The 16,474-nt window shown below is 37.8% G+C and overlaps 2 protein-coding genes and 1 long non-coding RNA gene across 10 annotated transcripts in view; 1 reads left to right on the top strand and 2 right to left on the bottom strand.

Annotated features, from left to right (window-relative positions):
• cep104 (centrosomal protein 104) overlaps positions 1-5,661 on the bottom strand; it is a 32,675-nt gene extending 27,014 nt beyond the window's left edge. For all 7 annotated transcript variants that reach the window (XR_014535900.1, XR_014535901.1, XR_014535902.1 and 4 more), the window contains exons 1-5: positions 5,420-5,661; positions 2,554-2,680; positions 1,560-1,727; positions 1,290-1,428; positions 752-814 (exon numbers count right to left, since the gene is read on the bottom strand). Coding sequence is in view for 4 of the 7 variants with exons in the window: in XM_083555332.1 (XP_083411458.1) it covers positions 752-814; positions 1,290-1,428; positions 1,560-1,727; positions 2,554-2,666 (483 nt within the window). In the remaining 3 variants the exon portion in view is untranslated. The remainder of the gene's footprint in view (positions 1-751; positions 815-1,289; positions 1,429-1,559; positions 1,728-2,553; positions 2,681-5,419) is intronic.
• A 14-nt stretch (positions 5,662-5,675) lies between these two features.
• lrrc47 (leucine rich repeat containing 47) lies at positions 5,676-15,239 on the top strand. Of its 2 annotated transcripts, none has more exons than XR_014535904.1 (7): positions 5,676-6,296; positions 7,268-7,735; positions 7,882-7,998; positions 9,812-9,927; positions 11,109-11,211; positions 11,546-12,742; positions 13,025-15,239. XR_014535904.1 is itself a non-coding variant. In XM_083555385.1 (7 exons), the coding sequence occupies exons 1-7, from the start codon at positions 5,721-5,723 to the stop codon at positions 14,321-14,323; spliced, it is 1,686 nt and encodes a 561-aa protein (XP_083411511.1). In that variant the 5' UTR covers positions 5,676-5,720; the 3' UTR covers positions 14,324-15,239. The 2 variants fall into 2 exon arrangements, 1 of the variants encoding a protein (XP_083411511.1); XM_083555385.1 differs by having other exon boundaries at positions 11,546-11,635; positions 14,108-15,239.
• Positions 8,028-16,474, bottom strand: part of LOC310733968 — a 152,698-nt gene continuing 144,251 nt past the window's right edge. Inside the window, exon 3 of the long non-coding RNA XR_014535942.1 lies at positions 8,028-8,299. This is a non-coding gene — a long non-coding RNA (uncharacterized lncRNA). The remainder of the gene's footprint in view (positions 8,300-16,474) is intronic.

The following is a 16,474-nucleotide window of genomic DNA, read 5'->3' as shown; positions in this document are numbered from 1 at the left end:
TGTGCAGAAGTGGAAGGTTATAAGTTAATAAGAGTTTATAAAAGAGAGTTGTTGTTGCTCATCAGGCTGGAAAAGGTTAGAAAACCATCTCTAAAGAGCATATAGTCCATATAAATTCTTAACCATATACAGTAAATATAAAAGAATGTGCAAAATGTTTTAGCCTGCCAGCTTGCTTAAATATACATTTAGTTAGTTTGCAAAATTAGACAGGAGAGAAGCATTTAAAGGATTAGTATCTATATAAATAAATCTCTGGGTTTTCTTTGCTTTTTTCCCCCCACTCTTATATTACAGTGTGATAAGTGTGGCCTTTTTATCTTATAAACCGTAACTCTACTAACAATGCAATGACAAAGCTTTGTCTGTTCACATGCTGATACTGCATATGCTACTGTCCCTGTAGCAAAGTGTTAGATAAAGAGATCAACAGGACAATGAGGAGACTGTTCGCGAGGTGAAAATCAAACAAAAAACTGAAAATGTTTTAAAAATCGGAAACAAGGTTATGGAGAGGAGTAGTGAAAGTATCAAGACATACACAAAGAGTACTAATTTACTAATAATAAAACATGGTGGAACAGATTATTTTATGATAATTTTGTCACCCATTTGAACATATCAATGCCTGGCATGTGCATTTATTTCTGTTGATTTTGTTTTCGGAATTTAATTCTGAGCATTTTGCGCCACCTGGTGTCAATGAGGTGTATTTAATGCCCAACAATTAACTTTTAACTTTTCAACTTACAATTGGGCTTTCATCACTGCAGTCCACTGGGTCTCCCAATATATTTATAGCCACCAGCGCAACCTGGAATTAAAATGGAAACATCAAAGTTGTAAATTAGCATCCTATTTGACTAGAATTATTCAAACTGGAGTTAAGATTTCCCAAAAGCTCCCCAAAATTTGCTGCAATATATGCCATATATTCAAGGTTTGTTTACACTAAAATCCTAAGTATTACTTGTACACTAAATTTGGATTGCCCTCCACAATCTACTGATCACCCTGGATCATGGTGATGCTTGTATAAAATCACAGTATTGCATTTTACAATAGAAAACAATTGTTTTCATCAGACGATCACAAACTTATCGTTAAACATTTTACATCAAGGCTTGAGAAATTTCTTTAAATAATATGAAACTAAAATATAATTTGGAATTTACATTAACACAATTGCAATATTCCTATTTTTGCGAAAAAAAAACTGCTTACAATCACCAGAGATCTCTATAAACCCTGCAGAATGACAGCACAAGTTACCTACTGATATTGTTCACCTGGTTATAGATGTTGTAAGAATTGACATGGTTTCTGTGAAAGGTCAGCTTCAGATATGTCCCCACAGCATCTACATGTACTGATTTCAGTTCTCGTGCTCTAAAACCCGTCTTCTCATTAGTGGACAGTGGCACATACCTGCATAATACAGAGAATCAAGCAGTGCATCAGGGCTTTCATTTTAATTTCACTGATTATATAGCTGACTGCATGGCTATCCGTTCATTTTCTGCAGCCATCTACAGTGTTACAGAAGTAACACAACCCACCCAAGTCTGCGAAACTGTTGAAGGCGCTGGGGAGAATTCGGTTCTCTGTCCCCAATGTGGAATTCCACCTTGGCTGAGATCAGGTACTGATGAGCCAGCAGCTGCAGCTTCCTGATGTGACATCTTTCCACCATCTGTAGTGTGATCTCCTGTGGGAATTGACAGAACCTACACACAGCAAAAAATATAAAACATGAGTAAATGACACTGCCAGAAGAATGATCAAGGCTGAAATATTCAATCAGATGTGGATTAGACATTAGTTAAAGCCTAAGAAGTTCTAAACCACAAAAACAGTTATAAATCTATAAATACAATACTATGCACTTTTCTAACCACAAGCTTTATCATGCGATCTGAATGACATTTACATTTGCGGCATTTGGCAGCCGCCCTTATCCAGAGCGACTTACAACTGAGCAGACGCCCTTATCCAGAGCGACTTACAACTGAGCAGACGCCCTTATCCAGAGCGACTTACAACTGAGCAGACGCCCTTATCCAGAGCGACTTACAACTGAGCAGACGCCCTTATCCAGAGCGACTTACAACTGAGCAGACGCCCTTATCCAGAGCGACTTACAACTGAGCAGACGCCCTTATCCAGAGCGACTTACAACTGAGCAGGGGATGGTTTTAGGGCTTTGCTCAAGGGCCCAGCAGTGGCAGCTTGGTGGTGGTGGGATTTGAACCTGTGACCTTCCGATCCAAAGTCAAATGCCTTAACCACTGAGCTACCACTTCCAGCTACCGCCTCCCCTCCCTAATATGACTTTCCATAGTATTTGTGAAACTGTAGAACACTACAAGCTATTCAGAGCAATATATAGACCGGGACTGAAAACAGTAAATAGAATCTCAAAAGGCAGTAATGTAGTGTCATATCAGTAAACATCTACATCTTTACAATGATTATAAATGACCACTTAGCCAGGAGGTCATTTAAAATTTCTGCCATGCTGAGAATCATAGACTTTTCCACAGTAATATTCACCTTGCAGACCTCCAGCCGTTAACGGTGGGAGCATGAACCATCAGCTCTCTGGCACTGTAATTCTCCTCATGACCAGACCAGCTGATCACAGTGAAGCTTATCTTACGTGGCATCCTGCTCCTGTGAGCTGATAAGAGAAAGGCATATCCAGGTGATGATACAGATATGCTTCGGTGAATCTTAGCCATAATTCATATTTTTTAAACACTAAAGCGATCTTGAAAAAAAAAAGCGCACGACAACCAATGCTAAAAAAAAAAGGCGTATTTTATCCCCCCAGAATAATGCTAAATTCAAAATAATCAACATGTCACCTCTTAAACTGCAGAGATCAAGTACAGATAAGAAGAGTTTTATTATTCATGCAGAATGAAAACACTTGAAATATGCCAATTTGATCAAACTAGGATACCGTAGGCATGGTTTGCAACTCATCAGATAAAGTAAATATAAAAAGTTTAAACATGCCCCATAAATTGCAGATTTCTTGTAATATAAGAAAAAAATGAAACCAAGATAAATCATATCAGATCAATGATTTCTGCAGGTCACAACAATCTCTTGTGTTCTTTACATGTCTGGACTCTGGGGGAAGGGTGACAGAAACCCTTTCTTACAAAACATTTAAACACAAAATGTTATTATATGATGAGTCAAATTTTTGGGGGGCCTAAAGACCACCATACTCATGACAAAGCCAGTGCCGGTAACGCCATGCTATGGATCTGCTTCTCTACAGCTTGAGATTGTAACAAAGTTAGAGAGAATCTTGACCTCAAAATGCCAAGCTATTTTTAGCCCAAAACCTGCAGGACTCTGTTAGACAGCTGAAAATGAAAAAGAAAATCAGCACAAAAATGCCCCAAAGTATAAAGAAATAGATATAGAAGGAAAAAAAATTCAGATTTTTGAATGGGTCAGTCATAACTCGGCTCTTAATTGTATCAAAAAACAAAAAAAAAGGCTGAGCTTGAAGATTACTGATAAATCTGTTGCATTTTTTTTAAATAAAAAAATTTAATAAAATTGCAGAATTAAGATGTGCTATGTGAGCATATAGAATTCTTCTTTCGGCTTCTCCCATTAGGGGTCGCCACAGCGGATCATCCGTCTCTATACCCCCATGTCCTCTGCATTTGCCGCTTTCAACCCAACTACCTGCATGTCCTCCCTCACCACATCCATAAACCTCCTCCTTGGTCTTCCTCTTTTCCTCCTTCCTGGCGGCTCCATCCTCAGCATTCTCCTACCAATATAACTCATGTCCCTCCTCTGAACATGTCCAAACCATCTCAATCTCGCCTCCCTCACCTTGTCTTCAAAACGTCCTACATGTGCTGTCCCTCTAATAAACTCATTTCTAATCCTGTCCATCTTTATCAATCCCAACGAAATCCTCAACATCTTCAGCTCTGCTACCTCCAGCTCCACCTCCTGTCTTTTACTTTATGCCACTGTGTATAAACCAGGGGTCACCAACCTTTTTTGAAACTAAGAGCTACTTCTTGGGTACCGATTAATGTGAAGGGCTACCAGTTTTATACACACTTCTGAAATAAATTTGCTCAATTTACCTTTAATTATGTTATTATTAATAATGAATGATATTCATCTATATCTAGTCATCCATATTTTAATATTGTAATTTTCAAATTTACACCAATGCAAGTGTGATAAAAAAAAAGAATAGCAACAAAAAAATTTTGACGCAGCTCACAATTAGATGGCAAATGGCGCTATGGTAAGCTATTTTTAAAAAAGGCCCGGGGGCGACTCATGTGGTCCTCGAGGTCACCATGTTGGTGACCCCTGCTCTAAACCATACAACATCGCAGGTCTCACCACAGTCCTATAAACTTTCCCTTTCACTCTTCCACCAAAAAGCAAGACTTTTAAAGCAAAAGGTATTCACACTTATGCAACCAGATTTTTTCATTTTTCAGGGAGGAAAAAGTAAAAAGAAAAATCTGGTTGCAAAAGTGTGAATACCTTTTGCTTTAAAATTACATTAGTTGCTTTAATTATATTAAATGTGAACAATCTGACATGATTTATCTCTACGATGTGTGCAGGATTTTTTTAAAAGCTATTAAGTAAAGAGCATTTAGGAGCGTTCACAACAAAACATTTGTGTTTCATTACAGACAATTCTCATATATACAGTTCGTTATCCATACAAATCAGCCAAGATGTTGAATATGGCAGAAGCTCAATTAGTAAAGAGAAAAGCAATAATGAATATTGAGTTGTAATAAAGTATAGTTTGGTAATACATTACACATAAAAACCCTACCATGATATACTGTATGTATATATATTTGCTATTATATGCATGTTAAGATGTTTTTGCATTTGGTAGAGGATCTGAGAAGACCAAGGCTTACTAAAGCTAAAAAGCAAAAGTCTTCACATTAATAAATATCTAGGTAATAAATAGACCAGGTTTTATACTATATTGACAATGTCACTAAATTAGTTTTTTTTAAACATTACAAATAGCAGTGTGCAGGGTCCACCCATCAGCTTATCCTCAAGCCCTGTGTGTTACATGCACAATAGACACCAGGAGGCTACAGTGGTTTGATTTGTTGGTTAGACATTTTTAGTGTTAGCAACGAACTCTAACAAAACATGATATTGTTGCATCCTGCGCCATTCACACTGCATCAGTTTACATGTGAGTGTAGATGCATCAAAGCTGCATTTACTGAACACTGCTGAATCAAACACTAATAAGAAACAACAGCAGCAACTAGTGTCAGTGCAAAGCAGCTCTTATCAGACAAGAACCTTTCGAAACAACAAATAAAATAATATATTCCTTAAATAGATCCATACAGACAGAAAAGACATATTATATATTTACCCAAACACAAGGACAACTTGCTTGTCTCAAGTCATCTCCATAACCACTGTTTTGACAACTACTAAGGTTTCGCGCATGCGCATTCGGTATCTCTTCAAATATGTATTTATTTAGCAAACTTTTTATAATATATTTAAAGTGTTTCGAAAACTATTCATAAATGTTATATAACCAGGGTTATATTTTGAGTGTTAAAGATTTTCGAGGATTTCGTTTGAAATAAATAATAATTTCCAGAATACACTCTGGCGCCACCGGATGCAGTTTCTTATTGTTTCCGGTGTTGCGTTTGTTTGGCAGCATGGCGTCAGGGAAGTTAGCTGTTTGGCCAGAAATTGAAAAGGCAGAAAATGAAAACAGGCGAGAGCTGGTTCTTCAAGGCGCAGTAGTCGATGAGAGGATAAAGTCAAGCGGTGGGATTCATCCGAGACTTTATTCACTAAACCTCCTCAATTACCTGGAAATCAGTCAGTGTCCGAGTCTGCATGAGATCCAGGAAAACATCAAAAACCTGTCTCACTTGCAGAGCCTCATCCTGTGCAGAAACAAGATCTCATCGGTGCCCAAAAATATAGGAGAGCTAAAATCGCTGAAAGTCTTGGATCTGTCAGTAAACGAGTTAGAGGCTTTACCGGAGGATATCTGGTCGCTGAGTGAGCTCACCACGCTGAATGTGAGCTGTAACCGCATCGCGGCTCTTCCGGACGGATTAAGCCGCTGCACCAAACTCTCTAGCATCAACGTGGGGAAAAATGTGCTGGTGTGTCTTCCGGAAGACTTGTTCTCCTCCAAACTGGAGCTGCTTAACACTGTCATAGCGTCGGAAAACACAATCGAGCAATTAAGCAGTGATATCCACAACCTACCCGCCCTTAAGGTCTGTTTTGACTTGAATCGATCATTCACAATATAGTACTTATTTATGGTAAAAAAAAAAACAACATTCCCAGTGAAACAGTCAGAGTGACACTGGCGAGGAAGATTGAGATTAGGAAGATGAATGTCCTCACAGTGAGATAATAAAACATTACTCTGAAACCGGACATTATACTATACATTTTACTGCAATGCTTTCCATCTCTTCATTATTTTAGTATATCATTCAGTTTTTTCTTCATTCTTTTTCTTTCTTTCTTTTTTTTTTTTTTTATACATTTCCTTCCTTTCTCTTTCTTGCTTAAGTCCTTTCTTCTTTCAGTTTCATTGTTTCCTCTAATCATCTATTCATGTATCATGCTGACTTTCTTTCTTGTGTGTGTGTGTGTGTGTGTGTGTGTGTGTGTGTGTGTGTGTGTGTGTATGTATGTATGTATGTATGTATGTATGTATGTATGTGTATATATATATATATATATATATATATATATATACACACACACAATGTTTTTCCTCATAATGTATTCAATCTTTACATTTTTCTTTTCTACCTCCCTGCCTTTTCTCCTCCATCTAGAATAGGGAAGAGAAATTATTTAACCTAATCCCCTTTTTAGGTTGTTCCTGATTTAAAAAAAAAAAAAAAAAAATTATAACAGAATTTGAGAACCATTATGTGTGTGTATATATATATATATATATATATATATATATATATATATATATATATATATATATATATATATATATATATATATATACATACACACACACAATAATAGTAAGCTCAAATATTAATAATAATAATAATAATAATAATAAACACACACACACGCATATATATATATATATATATATATGCGTGTGTGTGTGTGTGTTCATTATTATTATTATTATTATTAATATTTGAGCTTAGTTTTATAATAACTTATTTACTACACTTTTGCACATTTTTCTGATTCCTTGTCTCAGGTGTTGGACCTTTCCAGCAACAAGCTCAGTGAAATCCCATTTGAGCTGGCTGACTGCCCCAAGCTGAAGGACATAAACTTCAAAGGAAACAAGCTGAAGGACAAGCGGCTGGAGAAGATGGTGAACGGTTGCCAGACTAAGTCGGTGCTGGAATACCTGAGAGTGGGGGGCCGAGGGAAAGGAAAGAGCAAGCAGCTGGATGCAGATGGTGCTGAACAGTGTGACAAGATTCGGAATGCGTCCAAAAAGAAGAATGCTGCTAAACAGAAGGATAAAAAGGAGGAAGATGCAGTGGATGAGTTGCAGAAAATGGTTGTTAAAATCCTTCATGTGTCTGATTCCCCCTCTGCTATAATGGTGAAAGTGTCTCCTCAGGTGAAGGATGTGCGGCCATATATAGTGTGCTGCATTGTTAAAGGCATGAATCTGAAACCAGGGAATGCACTGAAAAGGTTTTTGGCAGCTCAGGTAAGGAATTATTGCAAAGATGAGACATTTGCCCTGCTGGTATATAGTTAAATGAAGGTATAGTTAAATTTTTGGTATTTTTATATTGATGACTTATTTTTATATTCATGAAAAAATCTCTCTCAACTGTCTTACACATTCCTTAGACCAAACTTCATGATGACATTTGCGGCAGAAGGACAACAGCTACTATCGCAACTCATGACCTGAGCTCACTCAAAGCTCCCCTGCAGTATGTTGCCACACCTCCTGATGTTCTGAGGGTATGAATGGCAATTGCTTTTTTAATGGCATCCATGAAATATACAGTCAGGTGACAAAGACAAAGCTGATAATAAAACATTTCAATTCTGATGATAACAGTTTCTTCCAAGGTAACTACATCCTCATCTACAAGTGGGAGTGTTCATTTAATGCTTTCGTGTAAAAATTATGAAATGCAAATTGTGTGCTTGTGGTCTAAACAATCATCAGATCCCTGATTAATTTAACACCAGTAAGAGATTTTGGATTGTTTAGAATGTTAGATAGACCTCCTTTTATTGTCATTTCAACCTAATATAGCTGACGCAGTACACAGTGAAATGAAACAATGTTCCTCCAGAACCCTGATGCTACATACAACAACAATCACAGAACAGAAAACACAGGGCTCACTTGTGTGAACCAGGCATTACTTCCTGAGCTACAGTCTTTACACGTCAGAATCTAATCACAATCCACTCAGAGCCAGCAGGGAAGGCACATGCATATTTAATGCAGTCTGGTAAAGTCGTTTTTATGAATGGTTCTAATTCACAAGTTAATTAGTGCCCCAGATCATTGCTTTAATAATAAATTACCCTTCTTTAGTTTTTCTGCATTTGGCATGTACAGTGCATCCAGAAATTATTCACAGCGCTTCACATTGTGTTATGTTACAGCCTTATTCCAAAATGGGTTAAATTAATTATTTTCCTCAAAATATTACAAACAATGTGGAATGTTTGTTTGAAAGCTTAGCAAATGTATTGAAGAAAAAGAATTACTTGAATAAATATTCACAGCTTTTGCTCAATACTTTGTTAAAGCACCTTTGGCATTAATTACAGCCTCAAGTCTTTTTAAATATAATGTTACAAGCTTGTCACATCTATTTTTGGGGCAGTTTCTTCCATTTTTCTTTGCAGAACCTCTCAAGCTCCATCAGGTTGGATGGGGAGCATCAGTGCACAACCATTTTCAGATCTCTCCAGAGATGTTCAATTGGGTTAAAGTCTGGGCTCTAGGCCACTCAAGTACATTCACAGTGTTGTCCCATATCCACTCCTTTGTTATCTTGGCTGTGTGCTTTGGGTCATTGTCCTGTTGGAAGATAAACCATCACCTCAGTCTGATGTCCAGAGCGCTCTGGTACAGGTTTTTATCAAGGATGTCTCTGTACATTGCTGCATTTATCTTTCCCTCGATCCTGATTAAGTCTTCCATTTCCTGCCACACAAAACATCCCCACAGCATGATGCTGACACCACCATGCTTCACTGTAGGAATGGTATTGGTCAGGTGATGAGTGGTGACTGGTTTCGTCCATACATTATGCTTTGAATTCAGGCCAAAGAGTTCAATCTTTGATTCTTTGATTCTGGTCTGCGAGTCCTTCAGGTACCTTTTGGCAAACTTCAGGTGGGCTGTCATCTTTGATTAAGGTGTTGCATCCGTCTGGTCACTCTACCATACAGGCCTGATTGGAGTGCTACAGAAATGGTGGTTGTTCTGGAAGGTTCTCTTTCCACAGAAAAACACTGGAGCTCTTAAAATGATAGGTGGAATCCAAACAAGTTATTGAATGAACAGGGTGAACATGATGCAGCTGAGCTCAATTTTGGGTGTAATGGCAAAGGCTGTGAATACTTATGTACAAGTGATTTTTATTTAATTCTTTCCTTTTTTATGTTTAATAAATTAATAAGATTTCAAGCAAACTTATTTCATGTTGTTATTATGGGTATTGTTTGAAGAATTTTGAGGAAAATAATGCATTCTCACATTGGGTATCATTTGTAATTTTTTTGTGGTTGTTGTTGGTGGGGTTGGTAGATAGTTCCTCTTGGCCGTAAGGAGATGAAGGCTGGTGACCTGCTAAGAATGCTCCAGCAAGAGGCAGACGAACAGAGGAAGCAGAAAAGACGGCAGAACGTGTCAGGCCTTCACAAGTGAGTTACTAAACACCCAAAGAGTTTGTTTGTTTTTCAATCAGCAGATACCAAAATAAACACCTTCTTCTTCTTCTTCTTTCGGCTGCTCCCATTAGGGGTCTCCACAGTGGATCATCTGTCTCCATACCCCCCTGTCCTCTACATCTGCCTCTTTTAAACCAACTACCTGCATGTCTTTCCTAACCACATCCATAAACCTCATCCTTGGCCTTCAACTTTTTCTCTTTCCTGGTGGCTCCATCCTCAGCATTCTTCTACCGATATACCCCATGTCCCTCCTCTGCACATGTCCAAACCATCTCAATCATGCCTCCCTCACCTTGTCTCCAAAATGTCCTTCATGTGCTGTTGCTCTAATAAACTAATTTCTAAACCTGTCCATCTTTGTCACTCCCAACGAAAACCTCAACATCCTTTGTGTTGCTTTTCCTCGGCATGAAGCCATACTGTTCCTCACAGATGGTCACCTCTTCTCTCAGCCTGGCTTCCACTACTCTTTCCCATAACTTCATGGTGTGACTGATCAACTTTATTTCCCTGTAGTTACTGCAGGTCTGCACATCTCCCTTTTGCTTAAAGCTCGGTACCAGCACACTCCTTCTCCATTCCTTAGGCATCCTCTAAACTTTTTTTAATCGCTGCTCTCACTTCCTCCATACTAATCCTTTCCACTTCCTGCTTCACCATCTCCACACCATCCAACCTTCTCTCTTCTCTCATTTTCCTCATTCATCACCAATTTAAACAGGTTAATTCTGCAAAATAAGTCCAAATTTTATTTGAAACTCTAGGTTTTTTTTATTGTACATGGTTTGTAGAACGTGGGTTTATAATTAAAAGAGAAGAAATTTTAGTTCAGTCGGCAAATTTATAAAATGTATATTTTTTACCTGATCATGTGTTATGGGAACTTGAAACATGACTTGATCGACATCTTAAATTAAAAACTTAATAGATTCAAATAGCATTTAGAACATAAAGCACAGCAACTCACTTGGGCAAAGAAGAGTAAAGTTGTTGGAAAAAGATTCTTTGTATGTAAGTAACGCGACCATACCATTTCGGGTAAAAAGCGTTCTATGTGATTAAGAACAAAACTGGTTATAAAGCCAAATTTAGAAAAATAAAATGTATTTAAGAGTTTTTCCATTGACCATATCCCATGCATTATATCCCAGATATCTTCAGCTGTTGGATGGGAAAGATCATTTCCCTTGTCTGGTTGATGCTGATGGTCATGTGATTTCATTCCCTCCAATCACAAACAGTGACAGAACAAAGGTATGCTGTAGTACTGCTGTGATATAACAGGGTGTGTGAGTAGACAGCCTGGGCAGTAGATGACCTCAGTGTGGTTATTTCTTTAACTCTGCTTAATCATGCAGTTAATATTAAGATTATCACATTGGTCTTACTTTCTTTTCTTTAAACAAAACAAGTGATTTTTATTTTAGTTTATTTTCTAAAAAAAAAAAAACCCATGGTTTGGTTTAATCCAAATGAATAATCTGCCACAGCCATGCATTCATGCATCCACTTAGCATGTTAAATAAGACAGGTATGTAACTGAAATAAGTGAATTTCTTTTCTTTTTTGTTTCCATCTAAATGTGCAGATAAAAAAGACCACACGTGAGCTTTTTCTAGAGGTCACGAGCTCAACGAGTTTACAGACCTGCAAGGACGTCATGGACACGCTCATTATAGTAAGAATCACAGAGTGCATTCACAAGCACTGATGAGTAATGATGGTATATGCTGCACTGTTTAGGACTGTAGTACATATGACATGATACATGCACAATAGACCACACTTTGCTGACATGCAGTAGATAGTAATGCATTTCATTTACAGTCCTTATACACATTATTTTGAGCCCTCAATTTTAAAGTCAGTTCAATGATCTAATATATAAGAATAATATCCTGAGTCTTTTCTTCGTAGCTGATTTTGTGCATGGACCAATCTAGTATTATTTAGATTCAATCGACCAGCTGATCCATTTCACCTAAATTGAAGTATTTTACCTTTATTTCTTAAGAGAAATTCAATTGATGGCATTTATAGAGAGAATACATAGCTAAAAGGCTGAAATTTTGACCATACTCAACATTAGAAATGCGATGTTATGTTTTAAAATGGGGGCATTAATATGGAACATACAAGGATGAAAATATAAAATAACCCTAATTTAATTGTGGTCCTCTGTGCACACAGCTCTGAACATTACTTTTAGTTATTTGTGTGTTTACCTTTAATCTTATGAATGTCAGATGTTATTTGGATTATTGTGACCTGTAGGCAGAAGCTGTCTGGTTTACAAGATTTAAAATGTTCTTTGACATTAGAAAAGTTGTTCTGTTTCCCATTACAATGGTAACAACTTTGACTGGGAGCATGCTGTAACCATAACTGAGGTGAAATCCTTTAGATAATTATGTGTTTATGGGCAAGTGGAAACAGTGTGCTCGTGTCTGCAGCTGCAACACCTCCCATGCACCTGTACAGGAAGTCATACACAAGTATGTAAACAAAGTGCACTGTGTAGGGCAGGGGTGTCAAACTCAAAGCACACTTTAGGTCGCGGGCTGAACAGGATAAACATTTATTGAACACACAAAAACTAAATGTTTTTTGAACATAAATATGAATAAAACCAGACAGGAATAATATTCCAGAATAAATAAACTTTACTTTAAATAACTTAAAATATTTTGCTCTCCATAAAAATATCTCCTGTCAAACACAAGATGTCTGACACCTTCATCATGCAGCTCTTCAGAAACTCTCCCTCAGTAAATAACCGGCTGATGTGACTCTGATTTCTCCTCTGACACAATAAAACGTGCTTTCACGGCAGCTTCACTTTGTGATTTTGCTCTGGTGAAAAACGTCTGCTGAAATGTCAGATTCTTCTTTAACTCTTCTACTTTCTGTATCTTCTGCTCTGCATCCAGGTTTCAGCTTCTCCTGATGTTTTGTCTCGTTTTGCCGTCTTAGATTAAATTTCTTAATTACACCCACATTCGCTCCACAAATAAGACACACAGGTTTACCGACAGTGTCAGTAAACATATACTCAGAATCCCATCAGTCTTGAAAGGCTCTGTTTTCAGAATGAACTTTTCTCTACGCCATTGTAAGGGGCTAGCTTCACAATAACTAATTTGTTTAAAAACCTAATAAGCATTTTTAAAATCAACTACTGCAGAACTACTTTGCACATAGGTTCCGCTTTTCACAATAATTCATGCTGCTTCTTAGCATGTAAACCTGATGTCCTTGGTTATCTTATCATTTTCTTTTTACAATTTCCTCTAAGTGAAAAGTGTTTGTGTGAAAGGGAGGAAGTCAGCGATTGGCTTGATAAGTGCCCATGAGATTTCTGCTCTGATAGGAACAGAACTGTTTGTCCTACGTTGTTGCATTAGCTCATTCCTGCTGAATATTTAACAGCCGGCAAAACGTGATCTCCACATTCTCAATAATGAACGTTTCAACATTGACCACCAGCCTAATATTATGTTGGTCCTCCTTTTGCTGCCAAAACAGTCCTGGCCCGTTAAACATTAACAGGATTTCTTCACCAGTTTGAGCTACAGAAGCTCCTCTGTTGAATTGGACCATACAGGTCAGCCTTCACTCCCGACATGCATCATTGAGCCTCGGCCGCCCATGACCCTGTCGCTGGTTCACCACCGGTCCTTCCTTGGACCACTTTTGATAGATACTGACCACTGCATTAATAATTATAATTATACGGGACTCCATAAGAGCTGCAGTTTTGGAGATGCTCTGAACAAGTCATCTAGATACCACAATTTGGCTCTTGTCAAACTCCCTTAAATCCTTACACTTGCCCATTTTTTGCTTCTAACACATCAACATTGAGAACAAATTGTTCACTTGCTGCCTAATATATACAGTACCACTCACTAACAGGTGCCATGATAAGTCATAATGTTATATTGTCAATATTCTTATTCCTGTTTCATTATGAATATTAGAATAATATTAAATTTTTATATTCTCTTCCTGCGTGAATAAATACCGCAGGATTGAATCTGTGACTTTTAAATTGAGTTATTGAAGAGACTCTTATGGCATTTGATCGTTCCTGGTTTTTTAGGTATAACACATCTAATTCTTTTTACTCTGCTTTCTGTTTGTCTTTAAGAAAATGGCAGAGCTGAATAAGTTTACCTTTGACAATAGAGAGGAGACCTGTTCAGATGACGAGACAGCCTCTCACCCAGCAACAGACGGTTTGGCCTCAGCTGAGTTGAGCGTGTTGCAGGTGAAGGTGGTGGACATGGAGGGCAATCTGAAGGTCTTGTATCCCTCCAAAACTGACCTGAATTCTGATGTCAGCCATCTGACCATCATCCGTTAACCAGCTTCAGCAGTGAAGCCATTAATAACTAGTAACTGTATAATGAAGCCCAAGTGTCAATATATATTCTGTAACTTGTCAGTAACTTTCATACTCAGTTTTCAAACAATAATTTTGGTCAAATGCAAAAGTTTACTGGGTGGAAATAGTTAACAGTTAAATAATAATTAATAATTAAACACTGTTACTATAACAAAAAAATAATTCCAAGATGACATTTTATCTGAAGAAAAAAAAAAAAACCGTTTTGCCAAAAGGGCAGCATGGTGGCATTACCAGCCTACAGCTTGTCTGATCATTGTCTGATCCGCTACTCATGTTTCTGACTGTAAAGTTTCTGAGCATGCGTATGGGTTTCCTGGTTTTCTCTCACCTCTCAAAAAGAAGTCAGTGGATTGTCTAGGATGTGTAGTATGCATGTGCATGGTGCTCTCAGATGGACTCAACATAATCAACATAAAGTATTTACTGAAAGTGAAGGAAATTGCCATGCACCTGTCTGTCTCCAGACATGATTTAAAGGAGGACACCATACATGGTTAAAACAGATGTTCAGAGGGTCAAATGTGGTTTTATAAACCTGCTCAAGTTATTAGAGTATATCTGTATCAAATTAGGAAAGGAAATCCCAATTTTTCATTTGAATTTGAAATTGAGGATTTGTTAACCCTGAAACTAAATAGCTGCTATAAAGCTTTACTTTTTATTTATAATGTGGATGGCTTTTGCACTTGACTTTATAACAATTTTTCCCAAAAGAATAACAAAAAACCAAGAACATAATTTGTACTTAATTTCCATTGCTTAAAAATGGCTTATCCTGTTTATCAAAAATAGAATAAAGCCACAGCTATGTGAAAGTTTGAAACACTCGATACAGCACATATAATCACTAAATAAATTGACTTGAAATCTATTGCTGGTTTATTACTTTGCTTTTCAAATGCTGTTATGTTTTTTTTTTATGCATACATGAAACAGAATCACAGGTCAGCTTATAATCAAAGTGCCTATGTCACATGTACATGTATATAGATAGTCTTCAAACCATTAAATAATGCCTGTTAAGGTTAATTTTACATAAACCCCCAAAAAGCCACCACAAGATCCAAATAAAATTTGGTCACCCTTCTAATTGTCTTTCTTCTCAAGATCAAAATCTTTGTATAAACTGGAGGAAGATCACTGAGGATCTCAGGTTTGTTGGGTGAGGCATGGCTTACTGCAAAAGCACCGGATAATGTTACAGATCAGATGACTGGCAGTGGACTAGATACACAAAGCTGATAGGGCAAGAGATATAAAACGTGAGAAGGGAGCTCCAGACAAGACTTTGGCTCACATCATGCTACGCAACCCATAAAGCATCCTGACTATCTAAAGAAATATATATATATATAAAATATATAAACCAGCTATGAGGACCATTCAAACAGCTAGCCATCTAATAAGGAAACAAGCTTGGGACAGAAAGACAAGATGGACCTGGAATGGCGCCGAGGAAGATCTAGAAGTCCAGGAAGGTCGTTTTAAGCACCTTGATTCTGCAAAGGAGAGCAGCCACTCTGCATACCAGTTTGCACCCGCAATGCTGAATGGAGCTTCTCAACCGTTGGGGAAACAAAGCGGCAAAGCTCAAGAATTCCTCCTGAAACCTCAAGTGGTGTTGCAAAACACACAGTTGGATAAAACTAAAGAAGGGGAAGTGAGTGCACTTATCACAAGCAACTCACTGCCTCCGATATGCGGTTCGAGAGTACTTTCAATACGAGGAGCAAAAAGTTGCGTATCTAGGCAGCCTGCTTTAGAAACTGGTAAGAAAGCAGGCGTATCATCTAACGGCGCAAGGAGTGTGAGGACATTAATATGTAGGCAAAAGGAGAGAGCTCAGTTAACCAGCACAGTGGACATGATCTGCAGAAGCCTGGCTCCGTTCAGGGTAACAGAGTTCACTCAGGATGCAAAGAATCCTCCGGTACACAAAGTGGAGAAGAAAAGAGCATGGATGAAACCTTCAGTTATGACACCTAGCAATTCCAAGAGGCATCTAGGTTTCAATAAGAAGAACCTAATCTCCAATGACAATGAAGTGATACCAGAAAGGATTAAGGATTCGGTGAGCATGTGCGAGACCAAGCTTCACTTGCAGCA

This window comes from Silurus aristotelis (assembly GCF_946808225.1).
Source record: "Silurus aristotelis genome assembly, chromosome: 11".
Taxonomy (NCBI): Eukaryota; Metazoa; Chordata; class Actinopteri; order Siluriformes; family Siluridae; genus Silurus; species Silurus aristotelis.
This window is presented reverse-complemented; position numbering and strand designations above follow the sequence as displayed.